Here is a 27,409-nt window from a genome sequence, read left to right as displayed (position 1 = left end):
GGTAGTAAGCTATAGGATATCCGGCTGGTGTTGGAGAGTTGGTCGGTGTGGGAAGAAACCCACACATGTCTGGTCACAGAAGTGTTCTAGAAAGGTTGAGTGGGTAGAGGATGAAGCAGAGAGAGTTTCCTTCTCACAGCCCAAATCTCAGAATCTCGGAGTCTCACATGTTCTCCGTCCCCAGCACAGGTTGCTGATTTGATGCGGGGACCCCCACAACATCCTGGTATTTCTTTTGCTAGTCTATCAGTGAGCGTTTGTTCAATGGGCATTTTCTCATGTTCTTTATTTTAGTTTCACCTGAAGGCATTTCTTCTTTTTGTTTTTAAAGTTTATTTTTTTATTTTGAGAGAGACAGAGATAGTGCAAGTGGGGGAGGCGCAGAGAGAGAGAGAGAGAGAGAGAGGGAGACAGAGAATCCCAGGCAGGCTCTCTGCTGTCAGCTTGGAGCCCAATGTGGGGCTCCAAGCTACGAAACTGTGAGATCATGACCTGAGCCGAAACCCAGAGTCGGATGCTTAACTGACCGAGCCACCCAGGGGCCCCAAAAGGTATTTCTTGATTACTAACTCAGATTAGAAATGGGGCGTCCTCAGACACCAGCCATATTTCATCTGAAGGAAAACGAAGATGCCCACGCTGAGCAAGAAGGCAAAAAGAGCAGGTACCTGTCAGCCTGCTGGGCACGAACAGGAGTTCTTTTTCCATCTGTAGTCGGACGTGGGCGCTTTCATAATCTGCAGGTCTGACGGCCACAAAATCCGCAGCTGTGTGATCTAAGCCCCACAGAAAAGCCTCGGCCTCTGTAGCACTAATCAGCAATTGTTCATCCTGCAGCGGATTAAACAGATGGAAAAAGATCCGCTAAGACTACTAGTTTACTCAGAAAAATAATAATGACATTAAACTCATCAAACAATGTATCTTATAATAAAGTTACCTTTTCCTTTTGTTTATCTTTAAAAAAATTTTTTTAACGTTTATTTATTTATTTTTATTTATTTATTTATTAAAAAAATTTTTTTTAATGTTTATTTATTTTTGGGACAGAGAGAGACAGAGCATGAATGGGGGAGGGGCAGAGAGAGAGGGAGACACAGAATCGGAAGCAGGCTCCAGGCTCTGAGCCGTCAGCCCAGAGCCAGACGCGAGGCTCGAACTCACGAACCGCAAGATCGTGACCTGAGCTGAAGTCGGACCCTTGACGGACTGAGCCACCCAGGCGCCCCAACGTTTATTTATTTTTTGAGAGACAGAGACAGAGTATGAGCTGGGGAGGGGACAGAGAGGGGGGGAGTCACAGATTCCGAAGCAGGTTCCAGGCTCTGAGTTGTCAGCACAGAGCCCGATGCAGGGCTCGAACTCACCAACCATGAGATCATGACCTGAGCCAAAGTTGACCACCTAAACGACAGAGCCACTCAGGGGCCCCATCCTCTTGTTTATCTTTTTAAATGTCTCTTTATTTATTTTTGAGAGACAGAGAGCGAGGGAGAGAACAAGCACAAGCAAGGGGGAGGGGCAGAGAGAGAGGAAGACACAGAATTGGAAGTAGGCTCCAGGCTCTGAGCTGTCAGCACAGAGTCTGACACAGGGCTTGAACTCATGAACTTCGAGATCATGACCTGACCCGAAGTCGGATGCTCAACCGACTGAGCCACCCAGGCACCCCCGTTTATCTTTTTTAAATTAAAAAAGTTTTTTGTGTACCTTTTTTTAAATTTATTTTTTAAATGTTAATTTATTTTTGAGAGAGAGAGAGACGGCACGCGTGAGTTGGGGAGAGGCAGAGAGAGGGGAACAGAGGATCTGAAGCAGGCTCTGCATTGACAGCACAGAGTCCGATGTGGGGTTTGAACCCAAGAACTGTGAGATCATGACCTGAGCTGAGGTCGTATGCTCAATCCACTGAGCCACCCAGGCGCCCTGTTTATCTTTTTTTTTTTTTAAATGAAGGCCTAAAGCTGTCTGGCCTTTCATATTTAACAGGTGGGTTTTTTGTCTTTCACTACTCCACGTACTTGGGAAATGTCAAAATCAGAATGGGCTGAAGACAGAAGACGTGTGCTGGGCAAAGCTACTGAAATCTCAACAATTCTGGCCCCCTCTGATGGCATGCATTCTTCCACATTTACTTAAAGTACTTGGGCCCAGAAGTCATGTAGTATGTTAACCTGCCGACCGGCATGGACCCCAGGACACGACATGGACAGCTGTGTGCACACTCTGCTCAGGCTACTGGGTCTTGCCTCCCAGCTCCCTGCACTGCCTGCCTGCCTTCGGGGAGCTTACCTATCATTCTTTTTTTTTAAAAAAAAAATTAATGTTTATTTGTTTTAGAGAGAGAGAGGGACAAAAAAAGAGAGACAGACCATGAGTGGGGGAGGGGCAGGGAAAGACAGAGACACAGAATCCAAAGCAGGCTCCAGGCTCTGGGCTGTCAGCACAGAGCCCCACGCGGGGCTCGAACCCATGAACCATGAGAGCATGACCTGAGCTGAAGCTTAACCGACTGAGCCACTCAGACGCCCGACCTTACCTACTGTTCTAATCTTTGTTTTTCTCACCCATCAGATGGCGATATTTAACAGAGCTTACCTCTTAGGGTTTTGTGAGAATTATCGGACTTAGAATTCGTAAACATTCTAAGTACTGGGTCTGTAATCACAAATGTTCGCTGAAGCATATTAATTTTGTTTGTGTAGTTTCCAAATTTTTTCTCCTTTTCTTTCTTCCTCCTCTCCTTCTCCACCTTACTTTTCTCCTTCTTCTCTTTCTCCTCCACCACTTTTCTTTTTTTAGATTGAAGCCCGGTGCCCATTAATGAACAATATCTTTAAAAATGTTTATTTAAAGATAAATAATTTAAAGATAATGCAGGGGAGGGGCAGAGAGGCAGACAGAGAGGGAGACACAGAATCTAAAGCAGGTTCCAACTGTCAGCACAGAGCCTGACATGGGGCTTGAACCCCCAAGCCGTGAGATCATGACCTGAGCTGAAGTCGGATGCTTACCTGACTGAGCCACCCAGGCGCCCCCTAAGCAACATCTTTTAAAATCCCGTGGAGATTTGCACAGGTGGTTGCCTGGTTACCTGCCTCTTACTATTTCTTCCCAAATATACACAACAATGAGAAGGGGAAGTGAATCTATGTGGTGACCAAGCTCTCAGCGCGACTTGAAGACAGAGAATTCCAAAATCGTCAAAAAAGTAAAAAAAGAAAAAAGCGCCCTAATTTCAGTGTGTGACGTTTCTCGCTTGTGCTCCTCTTCTGCTTCGCGGTGAGCAGAGACAGACTGAGAAATACGGCAGGGAAGACAGAAAAGGAGAGCTACAAATAATCCACAACCTCTGCCAGAAAGACTAAATCCACCTTGAGCATAAAAATACTGAGGAAAGGTCTGAGCAGACAAGAGCGCGCATGGAGTACGGGGACGGGGCCTCACCTTGCACACGATTTCAAAGGGCAGTTTTAGGAACACGTCGATTCCAGGGGAGAAACACGCAAAAGAGAGGAGAGGTGGCTTTTGGAGAGAAGTGTCATGATTTCAGAAGCCTACAAATCTGTTGCCAGTCCTGCCTTCCAGAAGCGGACCCTGGTTCTCCTCCCGTTCTGGGGGTGCTGCACTCAATGACTTTCTTCCAAGAGCAGGATTACGAGTATAGGTATGTAGCTTCTGGCTCTAGGTCAGGAAAGGGCACCGTGGCTTCCTCCTTGTTTCCTCCCGGATACGTGCTTTGGGGGAAATCTGCTGTCGTGTCATGAGGACACTCATGCAGCTTTGTGGAGAGCCTCTGAACTGAGGCTTCCCGCCAGCAGCTCTCGCCGGGCAGAAGAATAAACCACCTTGGGAGCAAACCCTCCTGCTTAGTCAAGCTTCCAAATGATTGCCTTCTTGGCCTCGTCTGCAACCTCCAGAGACATCCAGAGTCAGAACAAGCTGAACACTGATTTGTAAACCAATTAGTATGGAACAAGCTTCTGTAAGCCTAGGTAAAAAATTCCATTTTGATTCTGTTGCTTGTGTTTTGGTATCATTTCCAAAAACTCACTACCAGCCCCCATGTCAAGGAGCTTTTTTTTGTATTTTTTTTTTTCCTAGGAGTTTCGTGGTTTCGGGTCTTACATTTAAGCCTTTAATCCATTTTGAGATATGGGTCCACTTTCATTCTTTTACATGTGAATATCTAATTATCCTAGCACCATTTATTGAAGAGACTGTCTTTTCTTCACTGAGTATTCTTGGCTCCCTTGTCAAATTAAAAAAAAAATTGTTTTGAATGTTTGTTTATTTTTGAGAGAGAGAAAGACAGCATGAGCGGGGGAAGGGAGAGAAAGAGGGAGACACAGAATCCAAAGCAGGCTCCAGGCTTCGAGCTGTCGGCACACAGCCTGACATGGGGCTCGATCCCACAAACTGTGAGATCATGACCTGACTCAAAGTTTGATGCTCAACAGACTGAGCCACCCAGGCGTCCCTCCCTTGTCAAATATTAGTTGACCATATATGCTTGGGTTTATTTCTGTACTGTCCATTCTGTTCCATTGACCTATTTGTCTGTTTTTAATGCCAGTACCATGCTGTTTTGATGACTATAAGCTTTATAATATGGCTTGCAATCAAAGAGTGATGCCTCCTGTTTTGTTCTTCTTTCTCAGGATTACTTTGGCTTTTTGCATTTTTTGTGGTTCCACATAAATTTTAGGAGTGTTTTTTTCTACTTCTGTAGCAAGTATCATTGAAACCTTTATAGAGATTGTATTGAATCTACAGATGGCTTTTGGTAGTAGTCACATTTTAATATTAACTCTCCCAATCCATGAACATGTGATAGCTTTACATTTGTTTGTATCTTTGATTCCTTTCATCACTGTCATACTTTTCAGAGTACAGGTCTTTCACTTGCTTAGTTAAATTTATTCCTAAGTATTTTAGTGTTCTTGATACTATTGTAAATGGGATCAATTTCTTTATTTCTTTTTCAGGAAACTTATGGCTACTGTAAAGAAACACTACTGATTCTTGTATGTTAACTTTGTATGTTGCAACTTCACTAAATTCATTGATTAGGTCTACCAATTTTTTAGTTGAGTCGTCAGGATTACGTCTGTAGGGCGCCTGGGTGGCTCAGTCGGTTAAGCTTCCAACTTCAGTTCAGGTCATGATCTTCTGGTTCGTGAGTTCAAGCCCCACATTGGGCTTTGTGCTGACAGCTCAGAGCCTGGAGCCCATTTCAGATTCTGTGTCTCCCTCTCTCTCTCTGCCCCTCCCCTGCTTATGCTCTATCTCTCTTTTCTTCAAAAATAAATAAACATTAAAAAAAATTAAGAAAAAAAATCATAGCATCTTCAAGTAGGGACAATTTTACTTTTTTTTTCCAATTTGGAAACTTTTTATTTCTTTTTCTTGCCTGATGGCTCTAGCTAGCCTTCTAGTACTATGTTGAATAGGAAAGGTAAGAGTGGGCACATCATCTTGCTCCTGATCTTAGAGGAAAAGCTTTCAACTTTTCACCATTGAGTATGATGTTAGCTGTGGGCTTGTCATAGATGGCCTTTATTACATTGAGGTACATTCCTTCTATGTCTAATTTATGAGTTTTTATCATGAATGTTTTAGATGTAACTTTGAAGTGTTTAGACCTCTTCTATACAATGTTTATGCACTCAAATGTAGACAGGATTATGCCATTTTGCAAAGACTATGTTAAAAAGACAGCTTTCCTAGAGCCCAAATGTCCACTGATGGATGAATGGGTAAAGAAGATGTGGTATATATATATACAATGGAGTATTACTCAGCAATCAATAAGAATGAAATCTTGCCATTTGCAACTACGTGGATGGAACTGGAGGGTATTATGCTAAGTGAAATTAGTCAGAGAAAGACAAAAATTATATGAGGTCTTTAAGAGACAAAGCAGATGAACATAAGGGAAGGGAAACAAATATAATATAAAAACAGGGAGGGGGACAAAACAGAAAAGATTCATAAATATGGAGAACAAACTAAGGGTTACTGGAGGGATTGTGGGAGGGGGGATGGGCTAAATGGGTAAGGGGTAGTAAGGAATCTACTCCTGAAATCATTGTTGCACTATATGCTAACTAATTTGGATGTAAATCTAAAAAATAAAAGTAAATAAATAAATAAATAAATAAATAAATATTTTTCTTAACGTGTAATTTGAATCTAAATCATGAGAAAATACCAGACAAACTCAAGTTGAAAGACTTATTTAAAATAACTAGCTAGTATTCTTGAAACTTGTCAACGTCAAGAAGGATAAAGACAGACTGAGGAACTTTCCCAGATGGGTGGAGACCAAGGAGATATGAAGCCTCAAAGCAACATAGGATCCTGGACCACAAAAAGACAATTGTCAAAATTTGAATCAGGTTTGTAGACTAAGGTATTTTTATCAATATTAATCTCCGGGTTTTAATAGTTTATGGCAGTAATTTGTTTATATTTGGGGAAGCTGGGTGAAGGGTGTATGGAAACTGAGTAACATTTCTGTAATTCTTTTGGAAATATAAAATTATTCTAAATAAAAGCTATTTCCCTCCAAAAAAAAAAAAAAAAAGACAGCTTTCCTTCATACTAATCCTCTCAATTTTACTCCTTCCCACTTCCAAAAAGAAACAAAAACAAAAACAAAAAAACACACCAGAATAATCAGAATAGGTGCTCCTGATTTGGAAATTCCAAAGAATTCAACTGGAAAAGGTACCTTCGTGCTCTAAATTTACTCTTAACAATTTTCTGTAATCAAGGTCCTTAGAATTAAAAGGTGTTTGAATTAAAAATTTGTATAAAATCTAGCAATTCATCAAAATGCCCTAGAAATAGATTCTAATCACCATCATTACATAACGATAAACATTACTAAACGCTTCAACTTTTGCGGCAAATGCCGCCAGAGACATTAAGTTGCACTCATGTATCAGATATAAGTACCAAACTATATGTGCATTTCAAGTTTGCAAGGCACCCATATACTTAAAATGTGTATGGAGACTTACTGTATGGCTTTGCTGCTTTATTGGAGGATGTTAATCTTATGGTACTTTTCCACCCAACGGTAGGCTGATATCTTGCTCCAAGGGGCTTTAGAGAGCTGCCACTAAATTATTTTAATTGCTGTCTTGGGGAATCCTGGGAAGATGGTGGCATAGGAGGACGCTGGGCTCACCGCGCGTCCTGCTGATCACTTAGATTCCACCAACACCTGCCTAAATAACCCAGAAAACCGCGAGAAGACTAGCAGAACGGAGTCTCCGGAGCCAAGCGCAGACGAGAGGCCCACGGAAGCGGATCCGTCCCTCCGGCGGGTCTGACTCCCGCCCGGTGCCGCAAGACCCTCCCAAAGCGGATCTCCGAAGGAAAAGCGAGCTGAGCCTGCCCCTCCCACCCCTGTGCACCTTGCCGATCTGCCCCAGCTAATACGCCAGACCCCCAGCACCACAAGCCTGCCAGTGTGCAAGTAGCCCAGACGGGCCACACCACCCCACAGCGAATCCCGCCCCTAGGAGAGGGGAAGAGAAGGTACACACCAGTCTGACTGCGGCCCTATCCACCAATGCAAGTTATTCAAGATAGCACAGGGGAAGTGCTCTGCAGTCCCGCACCAGTCCAGGGACTACCCGAAATGACGAAACAGAAGAATTCCCCTCAGAAAAACGTCCAGGAAATAACAACAGCTAACGAGCTGATCAAAAATGATTTAAACAATATAACAGGAAGTGAATTTAGAATAATAGTCATAAAATTAATCGCTGGGCTTGAAAACAGTATAAAGGACAGCAGAGAATCTCTTGCTACAGAGATCAAGGGACTAAGGAACAGCCAGGAGGAGCTAAAAAATGCGATCAATGAACTGCAAAATAAAATGGAGACAACTACGGCTCGGATTGAAGAGGCAGAGGAGAGAATAGGTGAACTAGAAGATAAAATTATGGAAAAAGAAGAAGCTGAGAAAAAGAGAGATAAAAAAATCCAGGAGTATGAGGGGAAAATTAGAGAACTAAGTGATGCACTGAAGAGAAATAATATATGCATAATTGGTATTCCAGAGGAGGAAGAGAGAGGGAAAGGTGCTGAAGGTGTACTTGAAGAAATAATAGCTGAGAACTTCCCAGATCTGTGGAAGGAAATAGGCATTGAAATCCAAGAGGCACAGAGAACTCCCTTCAGATGGAACTTGAATCGATCTTCTGCACGACATATCATAGTGAAACTGAAAATACAAGGATAAAGAGAAAATTCTGAAAGCAGCTAGAGATAAACGTGCTGTAACATATAAAGGGAGACCTATAAGACTCGTGACTGATCTCTCTACTGAAACTTGGCAGGCCAGAAAGGAATGGCAGGAGATCTTCCATGTGATGAACAGAAAAATTATGCAGCCGAGAATCCTTTATCCAGCAAGTCTGTCATTTAGAATAGAAGGAGAGATAAAGGTCTTCCCAAACAAACAAAAACTGAAGGAAATCGTCACCACTAAACCAGCCCTACAAGAGATCCTAAAGGGGATCCTGTGAGACAAAGTACCAGAGACATCGCTACAAGCATGAAACCTACGGACATCACGATGACTCTAAACCCATATCTTTCTATAATAACACTGAATGTAAATGGACTAAATGCGCCAACCAAAAGACATAGGGTATCAGAATGGATAAAAAAACAAGACCCATCTATTTGCTGTCTACAAGAGACTCATTTTAGACCTGAGGACACCTTCAGATTGAGAGTGAGGGGAAGGAGAACTATTTATCATGCCACTGGAAGTCAAAAGAAAGCTGGAGTAGCCATACTTATATCAGACAAACTAGACTTCAAATTAAAGGCTGTAACAAGAGATGAAGAAGGGCATTATATAATAATCACAGGGTCTATCCATCAGGAAGAGCTAACAATTATAAATGTCTATGCGCCAAATATAGGAGCCCCCAAATATATAAAACAATTACTCACAAACATAAGCAACCTTATTGATAAGAATGTGGTTATTGCAGGGGACTTTAACACTCCACTTACGGAAATGGATAGATCATCTAGACACACGGTCAATAAAGAAACAAGGGCCCTGAATGATACGTTGGATCAGATGGACTTGACAGATATATTTAGAACTCTGCAACAGAATATACTTTCTTCTCGAGTGCACATGCTGGGTCTCCAAGATAGATCACATACTGGGTCACAAAACAGCCCTTCATAAGTATACAAGAATTGAAATCATACCATGCATACTTTCAGACCACAATGCTATGAAGCTTGAAATCAACCACAGGAAAAAGTCTGGAAAACCTCCAAAAGCATGGAGGTTAAAGAACACCCTACTAAAGAACGAATGGGTCAACCAGGCAATTAGAGAAGAAATTAAAAAATATATGGAAACAAATGAAAATGAAAATACAACAATCCAAACGCTTTGGGATGCAGCAAAGGAAGTCCTGAGAGGAAAATACATTGCAATCCAGGCCTATCTCAAGAAACAAGAAAAATCCCAAATACAAAATCTAACAGCACATCTAAAGGAAATAGAAGCAGAACAGCAAAGGCAGCCTAAACCCAGCAGAAGAAGAGAAATAATAAAGATCAGAGCAGAAATAAACAATATAGAATCTAAAAAAACTGTAGAGCAGATCAACGAAACCAAGAGTTGGTTTTTTGAAAAACTAAACAAAATTGATAAACCTATAGCCAGGCTTCTCAAAAAGAAAAGGGAGATGACCCAAATAGATAAAATCATGAATGAAAATGGAATTATTACAACCAATCCCTCAGAGATACAAGCAATTATCAGGGAATACTATGAAAAATTACATGCCAACAAACTGGACAACCTGGAAGAAATGGACAAATTCCTAAACACCCACACGCTTCCAAAACTCAATCAGGAGGAAATAGAAAGCTTGAACAGATCCCATAACCAGAAAAGAAATTGAATCAGTCATCAAAAAATCTCCCAACAAATAAGAGTCCAGGACCAGATGGCTTCCCAGGGGAGTTCTACCAGACGTTTAAAGCAGAGATAATACCTATCCTTCTCAAGCTATTCCAAAAAATAGAAAGGGAAGGAAAACTTCCAGACTCATTCTATGAAGCCAGTATTACTTTGATTCCTAAACCAGGCAGAGACCCAGTAAAAAAAGAGAACTACAGGCCAATATCTCTGATGAATATGGATGCAAAAATTCTCAATAAGATACTAGCAAATCGAATTCAACAGCATATAAAAAGAATTATTCACCATGATCAAGTGGGATTCATTCCTGAGCTTCAGGGCTGGTTCAACATTTGCAAATCAATCAATGTGATACATCACATTAATAAAAGAAAAGATAAGAACCATATGATCCTGTCAATCGATGCAGAAAAGGCCTTTGACAAAATTCAGCAACCTTTCTTAATAAAAACCCTCGAGAAAGTTGGGATAGAAGGAACATACTTAAAGATCATAAAAGCCATTTATGAAAAGCCCACAGCTAACATCATCCTCAATGGGGAAAAAGTGAGAGCTATTTCCCTGAGATCAGACACACGACAGGGATGTCCACTCTCACTGCTGTTGTTTAACATAGTGTTGGAAGTTCTAGCATCAGCAATCAGACAACAAAAGGAAATCAAAGGCATCAAAATTGGCAAAGATGAAGTCAAGCTTTCACTTTTTGCAGATGACATAATATTATACATGGAAAATCCGATAGACTCCACCAGAAGTCTGCTAGAACTGATACATGAATTTAGCAAAGTCGCAGGATACAAAATCAATGTACAGAAATCAGTTGCATTCTTATACACTAATAATGAAGCAACAGAAAGACAAATAAAGAAACTGATCCCATTCACAATTGCACCAAGAAGCATAAAATACCTAGGAATAAATCTAACCAAAGATGTACAAGATCTGTATGATGAAAACTATAGAAAACTCATGAAGGAAATTGAAGACGACATAAAGAAATGGAAAAACATTCCGTGCTCATGGATTGGAAGAATAAATATTGTCAAAATGTCAATACTACCCAAAGCTATCTACACATTCAATGCAATCCCAATCAAAATTGCACAAGCATTCTTCTCAAAACTAGAACAAGCAATCCTAAAATTCATATGGAACCACAAAGGCCCCGAATAGCCAAAGTAATTTTGAAGAAGAAGACCAAAGCAGGAGGCATCACAATCCCAGACTTTAGCCTCTACTACAAAGCTGTCATCATCAAGACAGCATGGTATTGGCATAAAAACAGACACATAGACAAATGGAATAGAATAGAAACCCCAGAACTAGACCCACAAATGTATGGCCAACTAATCTTTCACAAAGAAGGAAAGACTATCCAATGGAAAAAAGACAGTCTCTTTAACAAAGGGTGCTGGGAGAACTGGACAGCAACATGCAGAAGATTGAAACTAGACCACTTTCTCACACCATTCACAAAAATAAACTCAAAATGGATAAAGGACCTGAATGTGAGACAGGAAACCATCAAAACCCTAGAGGAGAAAGCAGGAAAAGACCTCTCTGACCTCAGCCGTAGCAATTTCTTACTTGACACATCCCCAAAGGCAAGGGAATTAAAAGCAAAAATGAACTACTGGGACCTTATGAAGATAAAAAGCTTCTGCACAGCAAAGGAAACAACCAACAAAACTAAAAGGAAACCAATGGAATGGGAAAAGATATTTGCAAATGACATATCAGACAAAGGGCTAGTATCCAAAATCTATAAAGAGCTCACCAAACTCCACACCCAAAAAACAAATAATCCAGTGAAGAAATGGGCAGAAAACATGAATAGACACTTCTCTAAAGAAGACATCCAGATGGCCAACAGGCACATGAAAAGATGCTCAACGTCACTCCTCATCAGGGAAATACAAATCAAAACCACACTCAGATATCACCTCACACCAGTCAGAGTGGCCAAAATGAACAAATCAGGAGACTATAGATGCTGGCGAGGATGTGGAGAAACAGGAACCCTCTTGCACTGTTGGTGGGAATGAAAACTGGTGCAGCCACTCTGGAAAACAGTGTGGAGGTGCCTTAAAAAATTAAAAATAGACCTACCCTATAACCCAGCAATAGCACTGCTAGGAATTTACCCAAGGAATACAGGAGTACTGATGCATAGGGGCACTTGTACCCCAATGTTTATAGCAGCACTCTCAACAGTAGCCAAATTATGCAAAGAGCCTAAATGCCCATCAACTGATGAATGGATAAAGAAATTGTGGTTTCTATACACAATGGAGTACTACATGGCAATGAGAAAGAATGAAATATGGCCCTTTGTAGCAACGTGGATGGAACTGGAGAGTGTGATGCTAAGTGAAATAAGCCATACAGAGAAAGACAGATACCATATGGTTTCACTCTTATGTGAATCCTGAGAAACTTAACAGAAACCTATGGGGGAGGGGAAGGAAAAAAAAAAAAAAAGAGGTTAGAGTGGGAGAGAGCCAAAGCGTAAGAGACTGTTAAAAACTGAGAACAAACTGAGGGTTGATGGGGGGTGGGAGGGAGGGGAGGGTGGGTGATGGGTATTGAGGAGGGCACCTTTTGGGATGAGCACTGGGTGTTGTATGGAAACCAATTTGACAATAAACTTCATATATTGAAAAAAATAAAAAAAAGAAAAAAAGAAAAAGAAAAAAAAAGAAAAAGAAAAAAAAATTGCTGTCTTGAAGTTAAGTGTTATAATGAAATAATCTACCTGATGCTAAATAAAGGTTTTAGAATGTCCCCCCACCCCAAAGGAATTTTGTCAAATGTTTTTCCTGTATCTGTTAGGATTTCCTTTTTAAAACTTTTTATGTATGTATGTATGTATGTATGTATGTTTGTATTTATTAAAAAGGCTTTATAATGTCTCCCCTCCCCACCCAAAAAAATGGAATTTTGTCAAATGTTTTTTTCTGTATCTATCAGGGTTTCCTTTTTAAAAATAAAATTTCCTTTTTAAAACAAAACTAAAAGGCAACCAACAGAATGGGAAAAGATATTTGCAAATGACATATCAGACAAAGGGCTAGTATCCAAAATGTATAAAGAGCTCACCAAACTCCACAACCGAAAAACAAATAATCCAGTGAAGAAACGGGCAGAAAACATGAATAGACACTTGCCCAAAGAAGGCATCTAGATGGCCAACAGGCACATGAAAAGATGCTCAATGTCGCTCCTCCCCAGGGAAATACAAATCAAAACCACAGTGAGATATCACCTCATGCCAGTCAGAGTGGCCAAAATGAACAAATCAGGAGACTATAGATGCTGGCGAGGATGTGGAGAAAAAATGGGAACCCTCTTGCACTGTTGGTGGGAATGAAAACTGGTGCAGCCACTCTGGAAACAGTGTGGAGGTGCCTTAAAAAATTAAAAATAGATCTACCCTATGACCCAGCAATAACACTGCTAGGAATTTACCCAAGGGATACAGGAGTGCTGATGCATAGGGGCACTTATACCCCAATGTTTATAGCAGCACTTTCAACAATAGCCAAATTATGGAAAGAGCCTAAATGTCCATCAGCTGATGAATGGATAAAGAAATTGTGGTTTATATACCCAATGGAATACTACGTGGCAATGAGAAAAAATGAAATATGGCCTTTTGTAGCAACGTGGATGGAACTGGAGAGTGCTATGCTAAGTGAAATAAGTCATACAGAGAAAGACAGATACGTTTTCTGTCTTATGTGGATCCTGAGAAACTTAACAGAAGACCATGAGGGAGGGGAAGGAAAAGAAAAAAAGAGGTTAGCGAGGGAGTGAGCCAAACAATAAGAGACTCTTAAAAACTGAGAACAAACTGAGGGTTGATGGGGGATGGGAGGGATGGGAGGGTGGGTGAGGGGTATTGAGGAGGGCACTTGTTGGGATTAGCACTGGGTGTTGTATGGAAACCAATTTAGCAATAAATTTCATATTAAAAAATTTTTTTTAGTTTTATTGAGATATAATTGGCATATCCAAATCTTTTTGTTAAAAAACTAAATCTTTTTTTTTGAATGTTTGTTTATTTATGAGAGGGGGCAGGGAGGAGCAGAGAGAGAGGGAGACAGAGGATCTGAAGCAGACTCTGCTTTGTTAGCACAGAGCCCAACGCGGGGCTCGAACTCATGAACTGTGAGATCATGACCTGGGCTGAAGTCAAACACTTAAATCACTAAACCACCCAGGTGCCTCCAAATCTTTTCCTTCCTTCCTTCCTTCCTTCCTTCCTTCCTTCCTTCCTTCCTTCCTTCCTTCCTTTTTCTCTCTCTTTCTTTCCTTCCTTCCTTCCTTCCTTCCTTCCTTCCTTCCTTCCTTTTTCTTTCTTTCTTTCTTTCTTTCTTTCTTTCCTTCCTTCCTTCCTTCCTTCCTTCCTTCCTTCTTCCCTCCCTCCCTTTTCTTTCTTTCTTTCTTTCTTTCTTTCTTTCTTTCTTTCTTTCTTTCTTTCTTTCTTTCATGTCCAACATGATGCTCAAACTCATGACTGTGAGATCAAGAGTCACACATTCTACTGACTGAGCCAACCAGGTACCCTGAATTTCTTTCCCTTTTAATGCTGAATACTTTTCCATCATATGTCTACACCACAGTTTGTTCATCCATTCATCTGTTGATGGACACTTGGGTTGCCTTCACCTTTTGGCTACTGTGAACAATGCTTCTATCAGCATAAGTGTCCAAGTATCTGTTTGAGTGCCTGCTTCCTATTCTTTTGGGTCGAAACCCAGAAGTGGAACTGTGGGACCATAATAATTCCATGTTTAAATTTTTGAGGAATAACCAGGCTGTTTTCACAGCAGCTGCTCCATTTCACGTCACCATCAGCAATGCACAAGGGTCTAGTTTCTTAACATCCTTGTCCACACTTGTTCTTTTCATTTTTTAAAAATAATAGCCATTCTAATTTGTGTAAAATGGTATCTCGTTGTGGTTTAGATTTGCAGTTCCCTAATGATTAGTGACGTTAAACATATTTTCATGTACTTATTGCCCATCTGTAGATCTTCTTTGGAGAGATGTCTATTCAAGTCCTTTGTTCATTTTTTTTTTTTTAATGGTGTGTTTTCTTTCGCCTCACATATACCTCCCACAATGATAGAATCTGAGTTGTAGCTCGGGTGTGGAACGGGGCATAAAAAACTGATCACCTGTAAGGTTGTGGGAAGAGAGAGCAGGCGTCATGTGCCTTGGAGAGGTGAACAATTTGCATATGAAATGAATACTAACACCGCGTGGATCTAGCAACAAGAACCTACAAGCCACATGGTTGGGCTTTTCTCTTTTTCCACCAGAGAGAAATGGACAGATTTAATCAAAGTCCTTATTACCCAAACCGTGGGGTAAAATCAGCGGCTACAGAAAGTAACGGCAATGTCGTATCCCCATTGCTTTCAATGAAGATATGGATGAGCTGCGTGGTGGTGACAAGTCTGTCCTCAGCCACTCCCTGGCGAAGATGTCGTCACCATCACCAGTGTCACCATTGTGGTCAGTAACATCATCATCATCTCTCTCCTTATAACCGTCATAATATTAAATACCGTTTTGTGGATTCCCTGCACAGGTGGCTCTTCTTCCTCTCCTTCCTCCTCCTCTTGGGTAGTTCCATCTCTATTTTTTGCTTTTGGTTTTTCCTCTGATTCCTCCGGTTCAGGATCAAAGTTGAAAGTGAAGAAGTTATAGGCTTCTTCGGCAGAAGGGAAGCCAGGTGGGACCTACGGAGAAACAGCGAGTAATAGAACTTCAGATTGCGTAAGCCGAGGTGAGTGCCGGACGGTTCACCGCGGCTTGATGCTAATGGTACCGGGCACATTGGAGGCATCCCAAACGTGTTACCTTTGTCGAAGGTCCGAGATGACCCATCACAAACTTTAACAAGTGCAGCAGGCAGTTGGTGGCCTCCTCTAATACTTTCACGAGTTACTTTTCTTTAATAAACTAGCGAACATTCTAATAAGCATATCAATATCTTATTTACAGCAGTAAAAGCTTTTGAAAAGATGATTAAGATGCCAAAAAAAAAAAAAGAAAAAAGTAGATTCATTATTTTATAGGCCACTGTTGAGATAGTTTTGTTTCATTAGGAGCAATTCAGGGGTTTGTTAACTTTTTTTTTTTTAATGTGCTTTTTCGGTTTTGATTCCTCCTGAGTTCCTACCCCCTTTTTTCCCCATAATGAAAGCTGGTACAACTGCAGAGCTGAACAAATAATATTCCTGCCAACATTTCCTGCCCTGCCCTGTACTCCTCTTCATCCAGTCAGGCAGTATTCTAATCTCTCCTGCTAGATTCAAGCATTTATTTATTTATTTATTTATTTACTTATTTATTTATTATTTTTTACAGTTTATTTGTTTTTGAGAGAGAGAGAGGGAGAATGCATGTGAGCAGGGGAGGGGCAGAGAGAGGGGGAGAGAGAGAGAGAGAAATCCCAAGCCGGCTCTGCGGTGTCAGCACAGAGCCCAATTTGGGGCTTGAACTCACGAACTGTGAGATCATGGCCTGAGCCAAGATCAGGAGTCAGATGCTTCACCGACTGAGCCCCCCAAGCGCCCCTAGATTTAAGCATTTTAAAAGTAAGAATCAGTTCTCATGCTTTTCTCTTGCATACTCCACGGCAATAAGAGTCGGGCTACATATATGGGCATCTCTCATTGGATATATTTGAAAAATACAAACAGACCAACAAAACACATGATTTAAAGCATGCGTGATTTAAAAAGACAGGCTTTCTCACCGGGGGTTTAGTCTTGATTTTTCGTACAGAATCACGGAACTTTACTCTCGAGCGACTTTGGGAATCATCTTCTTGTTGAGTCTTTTGTGCCTCCTCCCCTGGCTATAGGAGTGGAAAATAGGATTGAGAGAACACTTAAATCAAGAAACTAAACATGTTCTAAAATAAACATGAACTCTCAAAGGGGAAACCTCAGACCATTGGTGTAGACCACCATTCCCAAGGTATGAAATGCTTACAAATGTCAAATATATTTGAAGGTTAAGGTTGCTGAATATTTTCTTACTTCTGTCTCTCTCAAGACTCAACAAAGATAGAGTTTTATACTCACTAGGCGCTAACATGATAAATGCTATTTCTTCTGCAGATCAGTAGATAACGTAGTTCATAGAGGACCATTTCCAAACAGTCTATGAAGGAAAGCATCAATAATGTCTGAAAGTGACTGTATTGACCAACAGCCTCCAGGACACGAGGCCTGTCCTTGCGAGCCCCTGGAGGGGCCCTTCCCACAGGAAACGAGTTCTGTCTCTGATAGCTCAGTGTGCTACTTCTCATTATGGGGGCTCCCTTTGTCCTCTGATCAGGCCAATCCACCAGGGGCTGTCCTCACTTTGTCCTCATTTCTGCTTCTAATCCACTCCTCCTAGAACCTGAGGATTCCTTCTTTCCCACCCAGCACAATCCAAATGCCAACCCTTCCTTTGGAGCGACTCTAAGCCATTCTAGTAGCATATCTAGATATTCATAGTAAGAAGGGACACACTTATTCTACCTGCAGATTATTATCTGTGCTGAGACTTGTGTCACAGCATGGAATGACTTTAGTTAGGGCGAGTGGAATATAGTACACCCATACTGGGGCCCCTCCACCTATGCTTCTCAAGTCCTGCCTGTTTTTCCAGACCATGCAAAGCTATTTCCTTTCTCAGACTACTCTTTTCTAGAATCTTATTGTCTGAGGCACATCAGGTGCTGCTTTGTATAGCTTAGTAATCAAACCATGGACTCTGGAGTCTGACTGCCTAGCCCTGAATCCCAACTCCATCACTTAACAGCTTAGGCCACCTGCTTTGAGCATCAAATAAGGCCATGCACCTAAAATATATCCCTAGTTACGGCTCGATAACGGTGGGTCTTAGTGTCACATTCTTAATTTTCTTCTTACGTGTCTTTTATCTTTCTAGCTTGTATGTACATCGTGTGGCTATAAAAGTTTTATTTTAGTCTGCCAGAAATTAGAGCCTGATGCAAGGGTCTTTTGTGTCTGATTTTTGTGGCTTATTTTGAAAAGTGGTACCAAAGAACAGGAGTTGGGAACTGGGGAGAATGAAACAGGAGGAAAAGCCAATTCTGGTGAATGTTACTGAGCTGGCTAATGCGGTGGTGACCAGGGCTCTATCCCACTGGAGCCCCGCTGAGGACAGTGCTTCTCAGAATTGCCTGCCTAGGACATGGAAGAGTGGATCCTTGTCTCATGGTTTCTGTTCCCAGTGTGCAAGAGTTGCCCCAGGCTCCTGGCCCTTCCAGTTTTGTGAAAGTCTCAGAATGGCTGGGCGGGTCTCCACAGGCCGGTGACGAGAGCTTCAGATCCTTGAGTGCAATAAAACAGGGTGCTATGAAATTTCACCCAGGTACAGCTAGATGTCCAGCATGACCAGAATAAAAACGAGGTGTCGGTCGGGGCACCTGGGTGGCTCAGTTGGTTGAGTGTCTGACTTTGGCTCAGGCCATGATCTCGCTGTTTGTGGGTTCGAGCCCCGTGTTGGCCTCTGTGCTGACAGCGCAGAGCCTGGAGCCTGCTTGCGATTCTGTGTCTCCTTCTGTCTCTGCCTCTCCCCAAAATAAACATTAAAAAAATAATTAAAAAGGGGCGCCTGGGTGGCTTGGTCGGTTAAGCGTCCGGCTTCGGCTCAGGTCATGATCTCACGGTCCGTGATTTTGAGCCCCGTGTCGGGCTCTGTGCTGACAGCTCAGAGCCTGGAGCCTGTTTCAGATTCTGTGTCTCCCTCTCTCTCTGCCCCTCCCCTGTTCATGCTCTGTCTCTCTCTGTCTCAAAAATAAATAAACGTTAAAAAAAATTTTAAAAAATAATAATAATTAAAAAAATAAAAAGCTTTAAAAAAACAACGAGATATCAGTTGGGTATAATTTACCATAGTATCAAGAGAATATATGCCATTCCCATTTGTGTAAAATTCTACGTTTTTCCTTTGTTTTCTCATTTCGCAGTATTAAGTTAGATTCAATAGTTATGTACCAACTCAACCATGTAAAAGTTGAAGCTACACTGGAGAGTAAATCCCACGGTGCAATGCAAAGTATGGAGTTGTTGGTCTTGGTAAATTCCAGAATTTGAAATGTTGTTTTGATGAGGAAAGAAGCAGATGAATGTTATTCAGTGTAAGGACAAATGATTTTAAATTATTAGGGTAGAATAAAGAGCCGATTCCAGGGCTTCGTCAGGGGGGATTTCCAAAGCTCTGTCAAGTCTGATCCTCTCCCGAAATGGGGCTAAGCCTTTCTCATGTGCTGTTGAAGATGCCTTTCTGTCCCTGTCTGCCTCAGAATCTGCCACCTTCTACAGCTCATGGGACAGACTGCTGGGTTTGAAAACATGGAAAATAAGCCAAGAGGTCAACCGCTGGGAGAGGGGGCAGATTGGTTCCGAACAGGCAAGCCTTAGCTTTCAGAGATCTGTGAGAAATGGTGTGAATAAAACATGAGACCCGACAGAAAGTCTAACACTGGTAGTTTAGAAAATAAAATCAGTAGGTTAAATTCCAGGTAGCCCAATATGTGCATACCGACAGTTTAGTGTTTTATGCGTTTTGTTCCTTCCCATCTCTTCCTGTACTTTCCTGGCTCAGAGCATATCACATTCACACAATATAATTTCATTGGCGTGCTTCATTTGCCAGAGTGGTGGTTTTATCACAGTGTATATACACTTGATATAAAAGTCTGTTATGTAACTTTTATCAAATCTAAAATGATATTTATATTGGTACGGTAAAAAAATAAAAAATTGTATTAGTACATTTAAGGTCATTAAATGCACTTAAAATGACTGAGTGGGTGGAATTAAATTTTAAAGAACTGTTACCTATAACACATTTGTATAATCTTAAAGTAATAAAGTACATTCAACTTCAAGGCAGCAAATACTGAGTGCCGATCACCACATAGTCCATGCAACCAGCTGGCATTTTTTGTCACCTTTGGATTTATTGTGTCCTCTACGAAGGCTCTATAGGCCTCTTGTAATTTGAACAAGACAATCTTAAGTCCCATTACTTTTACCATAGCACAAATACAAAATATAGTAGTTCAAGCCCTAATCTTCTCTTCTAAACTACCATTCAACATTTTTGATTCCCTAAAAGACATCCTAATCTGGATTGTCTTGTAGACACCTGAAATTTTTATATATGCTTCATACTAGTCAAGATACTAAACGCGATACCTGATTTGCAAATAATTTCTCCCACTCTGTGTTGTCTTTTCTCTTTCTTGATGATGCCCTTTGAAGCACAAACGTTTTTAATTTTGGTGAAGCCCAGTGTGTCTATTTATTCTTTTGCTGCAGGCGCTTTTGGAGTCATGGGTAAGAAACCACTGCTTAAATTGAGATAACTCAAATTTTATATAACCTAACCTCATGGCTGGAGTTAAGTGCCCTTTCTGTGGGCTCCAAATGTTTTCCAGCACAGAATTTAACTGCCTTGTCTCCACATTGTCCGTTAATGTCTGTGATCCCCACTGGGCTCTTCTAGGTTGGGCTACTGCCATCCATGGTAACGTTGTGTTGTCAGGGCCAATTGGACACCGGCCAGGAAGGCGTCTGTTGTAGATGCTGGCTGGGCAACACATAGACTACATCAAAGAATCAGGTCTTGGGACAGTGAACCAGGCCCACAAATGAAGGAATAATTCTGGTCATCTCTAGCGGAGGCCAAATATTCAAATGTTCTGCTATTTTCACTTTAGTATTCACGTGTTTTTAGACATTTGTGTTTTGCTTTGTTCTCATACAAAATAAAAAGAAACGCTAAGGAGAATAAACAGAGGTTGGTGTTGGTGAATTCGGATTACCGACCAAAGTATTCCCAACCGTTTTCTCCTTTTCCCTCTTACTCTACAGTCTCTAACGATAGCCAACACTTACATAGAAAGGGCTCCCCATGTGCCAGACAGTGTTGAAAACAGCGTTAACATGTCTGAGTCCATTGAATCCTCAAAACAATACCAAGAATTAGGTTCTAGTAGTATCACCTTTTACAGAGGTGGGAAGTGGGGTCCAGAGGGTAGGTAAATGGCATGTCCAAGGTCACACAGCTTGTGAGTGAGGTTGCCAACATTTTAACGCTGGGCAGCTAAGGTCCAGCATCTGGGCTCTCTCCTTTGCTCAATAGGATATAAATGGACCACTTTTGGAAATTCCTTCTGGGTTGAGGTACATACACATCAAGAAATATACCTGAGAGATGTTCTGTTAAAAACCTGAGATCAGGTCTGAAAAAAAGGCCGCTGAATCAACTGTTAATGTAACTTGGCTGTTTTGAACCCTCATCCACGGTATTGAAACCCAACATTGGAAGAGTCAGAAACAAAACAAAACAAAACAAAAAACTGTGGAGTCCGGCCTGTGTGTCGCAATTTCACAGGAAAAGGAGTTACTCATTCCTGCCAGGTCAGCCGGTCCTGTCAGGGACAGCTGCCATGCGTGGAGGTCTCTGAGCCATGAGCTGAACTCTGTACCCCCCCCCCCCCCCCCCCAGTTACTGCCCACCTAGGCTTACTCTTCTCTTTGGAAAGTTATACAGTCTCTGCTGGCCGAATCAGACTTTCAAAAGGCACCATCGTGAGTAACCTGAATCTAAAGAAATGTAAAAATGAAACTGAATATTGAAGCGATTTCATTTTCTAGGCCAAAATTTACAAGCCTGATGCCTTTCCTTCTTCTTTGTAACTGGCTAAGGTAAACATGCGTGTTTATCACATTCAGTGTGCCTGAGAACTGATTTTTCTTTACCAAGACTTTTTTTTTTTTTTTTTTTGTGGAGCGCTAAAACCATCCAGTATTGTTATGGTTCCAGGGCTGTGCTAAAAGCAATTTTACATGCCATTTCCACCTCATTCACCCAAATTCACTTTGACAACTCGGGATCATCAAGGAGGAAAAAACAAAGGGAGGTTTTTTTTTTTTTTTTTTTTTTTTTTAAAGCTAATGGACTGGAAGATGAGTTACAGCCAAGATCTGGGAGCCCCTGGATCAGCTAAGTGAAGACTAAGAGGGTTAACCCTGTCCCGCTCTTGGAAGTGACCTCTAGGCCCTCAAGGCCATGTTGTGTCAGAAGTTACAACATCTTTTTTTTTTTATGTTTATTTATTTTTGAGAGAGACAGAGACAGAGCGTGAGTGGGGGAGGGGCAGAGAGCGAGGGAGACACAGAATCCGAAGCAGGCTCCAGGCTCTGAGCTGTCAGCACAGACCCCGACATGGGGCTTGAACCCATGGACCATGAGATCATGACCTGAGCCGAAGTCGGATGCCCAACCGACTGAGCCTTCCAGGCGCCCCTGAAGTTACAACATCTTATCTCTTCTCTTTCCTGCTCAATTTCTCCTTTCCTTTCCTATCATTTCCACTTCAGAAATATTTATTTCTTAAAATGTTTTAAAAAGATGACTTTTCTGAAAAAAAAATTAAAAGAGAAGGCAGTTGATGTTTGCCTTGTATGTTGCTTTGCAAATCGGCCATGTGGGCAGAGGGAGAGACTAAAGACAGAAGCAAACCATTCTAGATTGGTAGGTGGCAGTTTTAATCAGCAAGGGAAATTATGAGGCATGCCTGCAAGAGGAGACCCCCACGCCTGCCTGCCAAATCTTAGAAGTCTGTACAGAGGTCCTAACTGGATTCAGTCAAGTATACCAGACAGATGGCCAACACCACATTTCTGTCTCAAGGCTGTACCCCAGGGACAGCTTCTGGGAGTGGGGAAGGCAGGTGGAACACAGATTTCCATGACTGGGGAGGGAGCGAGAAGCCTCCAATTGCCTGGGTCCAGCTTGTGGGTCAACCAGCGGTCACGTCTTTTTGATGACCTCTTCCGACACCTCAAATCCATACAGTGGCTCTTAGGGGATATAGAATATAATGGATATAAGTCAAGGTCCTGCTCACAAAAAGCAATAAATACTCTATAAGCCAAGGGAGTATATTTTTACTTCTACAACTTGAAGCTTTATTTGGGATATCATATTCATGGCCCACGCACAAGTGAGAACTGCCATGATTTTGTGAAATGACTATCAATCAGGAAGTGTAGGTAAGCTCAGATGTAAGAGACCAGACCCTGCTATCATTTAGCCCATCTGACCAGACGCTGGGATTCACACACCTACCCACATAACTAAAGTGCTTGTGTCAAGCTGATGGGATTTTAGGTAGTTTTTCTTTATTTTCCAATATTTCAGAATTATGGCTCTTACAATGAAGAAAATAATTGGAATCAAAGAAAAATAAATGCCTTCTCAGCAGAGTGGAGTAATAAACTATCATAAAGCCATTTCATCGGACCCATGGAGTATTCCCACTGAGGAACCATGGGCCACGTCACATGTGCACAGCTGTAACTTTCCTTGTAGTCATGCGATCTTTGGCTTGTTTGGGATGAATGTGACAAAATTTTATTACATCTCATTACAGAAAAAGAGAAGCCATCCTCTAAGTAATCAGTGATCTTTCCACAGAAATTCCTTCATGCCTGTGCTGTCTCAATAGTGAAAAACAACCCAAATCGTCATCATCAACAACAAACAGTTGGACTAGATCTGCAAACACTTCACTGAGCCATTGGCTCTGCTCTTTCCTTCCTTCCACCCTCTTACAGGCTTGTCTTTCATCTACTTCTTTTATTTTTTTATGTTTATTTATTTTTGAGAGAGAGAGAGACAGACAGAATGCAAGCAGGGGAGGGGCAGAGACAAAAGAAGACTCCGAAGCAGGCTCCAGGCTCTGAGCTGTCAGCACAGAGCCCGACACGAGGCTCGAACCCACGAACTACAAGATCATGGCCTGAGCTGAAGTCAGAGGCCCAACCGACTGAGCCACCCAGGCGCCCCAATCCTTTATCTCCTTCTGACAAGACTTTCTATCTTGTACTGCTTTCTGTCCTCCTCATGGGCCGAAGGTCAAAACCCTCCTCATTCAGTCTTCTGTCAGGAAACAAGGGCCTCTCCAAACTTCAAAACTCACTGCAGTAGAAATGTGTCCTAAACCTGTTTCTCCAGGCCCAGTCCTTTCCTCTGTATGTATCTCTAGACAGAGGAGCACACATGGAGATGCCCCTCAGCCCCTCAGATTCAAACAAAAATCACTCCTGTGCATTCAAACCACCTCCCCATCCTATGGCCGACTGCTTACCATGGCTTGTAGAAAACGATCGAAGCTCTTCAGCATTCGCGGCATTCAAGGCCGCCACCGATCCACCCTACTTTCCTCCTGCACACCTATCTCTCTCTGCTTCCCAGAAAATCCCCGGATCCAGCAATGCTGACCCACGAGGCAGCCTGGGAATGAGAAAGAACCGGAATCCGATCCCGACTCCTCCACACGTCTGCCCTGTTACCTGGGGATGGCAGGTGCTTCGAACCTCAGTGTGCTCATCGGTCACATGTGAATGAAGAGAACAGAACCCATCCTCCTAGGGGAGCTGGGATCATGACGTGGTAACATGAGAAAAAGACCTGGCGAAACACTTGGCATTGAGTAGGACTCTACAAACAGTAGCTACGATGACTACTAATCAGCACCGAATGCCTCCTCTGTGCATAGCTCTGTTCTAGAAACTTTTGCTGGCAATGTCATCCTCCGCCTCACTGTCTTTGATCACAAAGTAGAGAAGTCCCGTTTCTCACCTCCGTGCCAAATTCGGTCTCCAGTTCTTTCTCACCGGGACTCTGTAAGCGCCTGGGCCGAGGGGTGGGGATTTCCTGCAGCAGCGTGCTTTCTGCTTTGGACTAAAAAGGCAGACAGAAAATTACTGCTGCGTAGTGTCACCGACGCCATCTCGATGGCAGACAGTCACTAAAAACTACACGCTGTGCTTCTTTAAGAGATAAGAGCGAATGAAATGGTTAAGAAAAAGGACATTAAATTCTTCTTAAGCATAATTTTCCACCTGTGCCAATGTTAAATACTACATTAATATTTAAAACATGAAAAACAAATTTAACGGCATTCAAACACACGCAGTTTTGAGCAAACGCAGCATTCTAGACAAGACCTGGAGAACTGCAATCAGCACGGAACAAAATATTCATGTGGTTTTTCTCACCCTGGCAGCCTGCAATTTCTCCCTCATGCGTTCCCTCATGGAAAATTCTGCAAAGCCCGTTCTGGAAGCTGAAGGAATTGGAGGTAAGCCTAAAAAAATACAGAAAAATTACTTTAAACAACATTTTTTTTCCTTTTTTTTCCAACAGGAAGATTAGATTAAAAAAATAACAGGAGAATGTAATTTTATTTTGCAAATTTAGAACTTCACATAAGCAAAGATGAGATAATGCTGACAGCCGTCCATTTGACGTAATAAGTACATGTCTTGGCTTCTTTGCGACTGAGACGGAAAACCTCGGTCCTGCCAGCAATGCCACATCGACTTAACTAAGAATAAAAGGAATGACACTCAACTATTCCAGGCACAGGCACACCAATTCAGTTACCATTGGGAAGAGCCTTTCCAATCTGTTGAATGAGAAACAGGCTCGTAGGTGAATGGATGGCCAACGAGTTCGGGGTTCAGCTTTCTAACAGCGCTGATAACTTCAATCGGAGAAACCCTTCTAGAGACCCAAGCCATGGCCCTAGGCTAAATCATAGACACAGCATGTATTTCAAACATATTATTAGATATATGTAGGGGCACCTGGGTGATTCAGTCAGTTAAGTGTCTGACTTTGGCTCAGGTCGTGGTCTCGCGGTTCCTGGGTTCAAGCCCCGCGTCGGACTCTGTGCTGACAGACAGCTCAGAGCCTGGGGCCTGCTTCAGAGTCTGTGTCTCCCTCTCTCTCTGCTCCTCCCCACCTCTCACTCTGTCTCTCTGTCTCTCAAAAATAAATAAAAATTTAAAAATAATAATAATAAAAAAAAATGCCCTTGACGTTCTTTTTTCACTCGCTTAAAAGATCATCAAGCCACTATTTTCCATTTTGAAGATCACGTAAACGTGGCAGATCACACGTACTGAGGGTCCCGAGACTTCCTGTATGGCATTGGACACACTGTGAACTCACACATTTGTGTGATTATTTGGTTAATACCCGTTTCCTCCTCAGGTTCCGTGGTCCCCAGCCACGCAGGGCAGACACATGGCAAGTGTCACAGAGTGTGTGTGGTTCCCTGATGGGACAAAGGCGGGCTTCCTGACTGGTTCTTGCCAGTCCTGTTGTCTGCCTGGCCACCCACCTTGCTTCTGCTCCAGAGAGAAGTCCTTTAATAGTCAATAATAAGTGTTTTTAAACATGAAAATGGGGGCGCCTGGGTGGCTCAGTCGGTTGAGCGTCTGACTTCGGCTCAGGTCATGATCTCGCGGTCCGTGAGTTCCAGCCCCACGTCGGGCTCTGTGCTGACAGCTCAGAGCCTGGAGCCTGCTTCGGATTCTGTGTCTCCCTCTCTCTCTCTGCCTCTCCCCCACTCATGCTCTCTCTCTCTCTCTCTCTGTCAAAAATAAACGTTAAAAAAATTTAAAGAAAAACATGAAAACGCACCTTATTCATTTACTTCCCCTCCTTAAAAAAAAAATCCAGTTTTTCAAGTTTACTTAAAATAGCTACCACCTAATTCACGAGAATAATTTTATGAATTAGTGTTTAAAAGAGAGACAATATATTTTATTAAACATTATCTCATCTGAATAAAAAAAATGAAATGGCTTCTCTAGGATTACCTTTTTTAAATATTTTTTTTTTAATTTTTTTTTCAACGTTTATTTATTTTTGGGACAGAGAGAGACAGAGCATGAACGGGGGAGGGTCAGAGAGAGAGGGAGACACAGAATCGGAAACAGGCTCCAGGCTCCGAGCCATCAGCCCAGAGCCTGACGCGGGGCTCGAACTCACGGACCGCGAGATCGTGACCTGGCTGAAGTCAGACGCTTAACCGACTGCGCCACCCAGGCGCCCCTTAAATATTTTTTTAAGTTTATTTCTTTATTTTGAGAGAGAGAGAGAATCCCAAGCAGATTCCACCCATTGTCAGCGTGGAGCCTGATGTGCGGCTCGAACTCACAAACCTCTAGATCATGACCTGAGCCAAAAATCAAGAGCCAGAGGCTTAACTGACTGAGCCACTCGGGCACCCCTCTAGGATTACTTTTAAAAACTGAAAGATTTTCAAATGGCAAAAAGCAGTTCTTGCTAGATATTTTAGAGTTCGCGATAGTGAAAGACATTTCAAGGGTATAGAGATTCTCGAGTCTGATCTTCACAACTAGCTGGGGAGGTGTCTTTTCCCAGCTAGAATGTGCCCCACTTGAGGGCAAGGATGGAGTTGAGGACCTTTGTACCCGCATCGTGCAGCACTAAATCAGTGAGGAAAAACATATAAAGGAAGCACGGGGGCATGAGGGAGATTATACAAACAAAATGAACGTA

The 27,409-nt window shown here is 42.1% G+C and overlaps 1 protein-coding gene across 1 annotated transcript in view; it reads right to left on the bottom strand.

The window, feature by feature from the left end:
- The window catches only part of CC2D2A (coiled-coil and C2 domain containing 2A), a 148,744-nt gene that overhangs the window by 97,530 nt on the left and 23,805 nt on the right, over window positions 1-27,409 (bottom strand). Inside the window, exons 4-8 of the mRNA XM_047090984.1 lie at window positions 25,093-25,181; window positions 24,674-24,775; window positions 16,752-16,853; window positions 15,556-15,729; window positions 669-831 (exon numbers count right to left, since the gene is read on the bottom strand). Of these exons, the coding sequence (XP_046946940.1) occupies window positions 669-831; window positions 15,556-15,729; window positions 16,752-16,853; window positions 24,674-24,775; window positions 25,093-25,181 (630 nt within the window). The remainder of the gene's footprint in view (window positions 1-668; window positions 832-15,555; window positions 15,730-16,751; window positions 16,854-24,673; window positions 24,776-25,092; window positions 25,182-27,409) is intronic.

The sequence above is a fragment of the Lynx rufus genome, unplaced genomic scaffold (genome assembly GCF_022079265.1).
Source record: "Lynx rufus isolate CCGP_SWC_20201006 ecotype Redwood Valley unplaced genomic scaffold, mLynRuf1.p SCAF_3, whole genome shotgun sequence".
In the NCBI taxonomy this organism is placed as follows: Eukaryota; Metazoa; Chordata; class Mammalia; order Carnivora; family Felidae; genus Lynx; species Lynx rufus.
The sequence above is the reverse complement of the archived record's forward strand: the minus strand, read 5'-3'. Positions and strand labels throughout refer to the sequence as shown.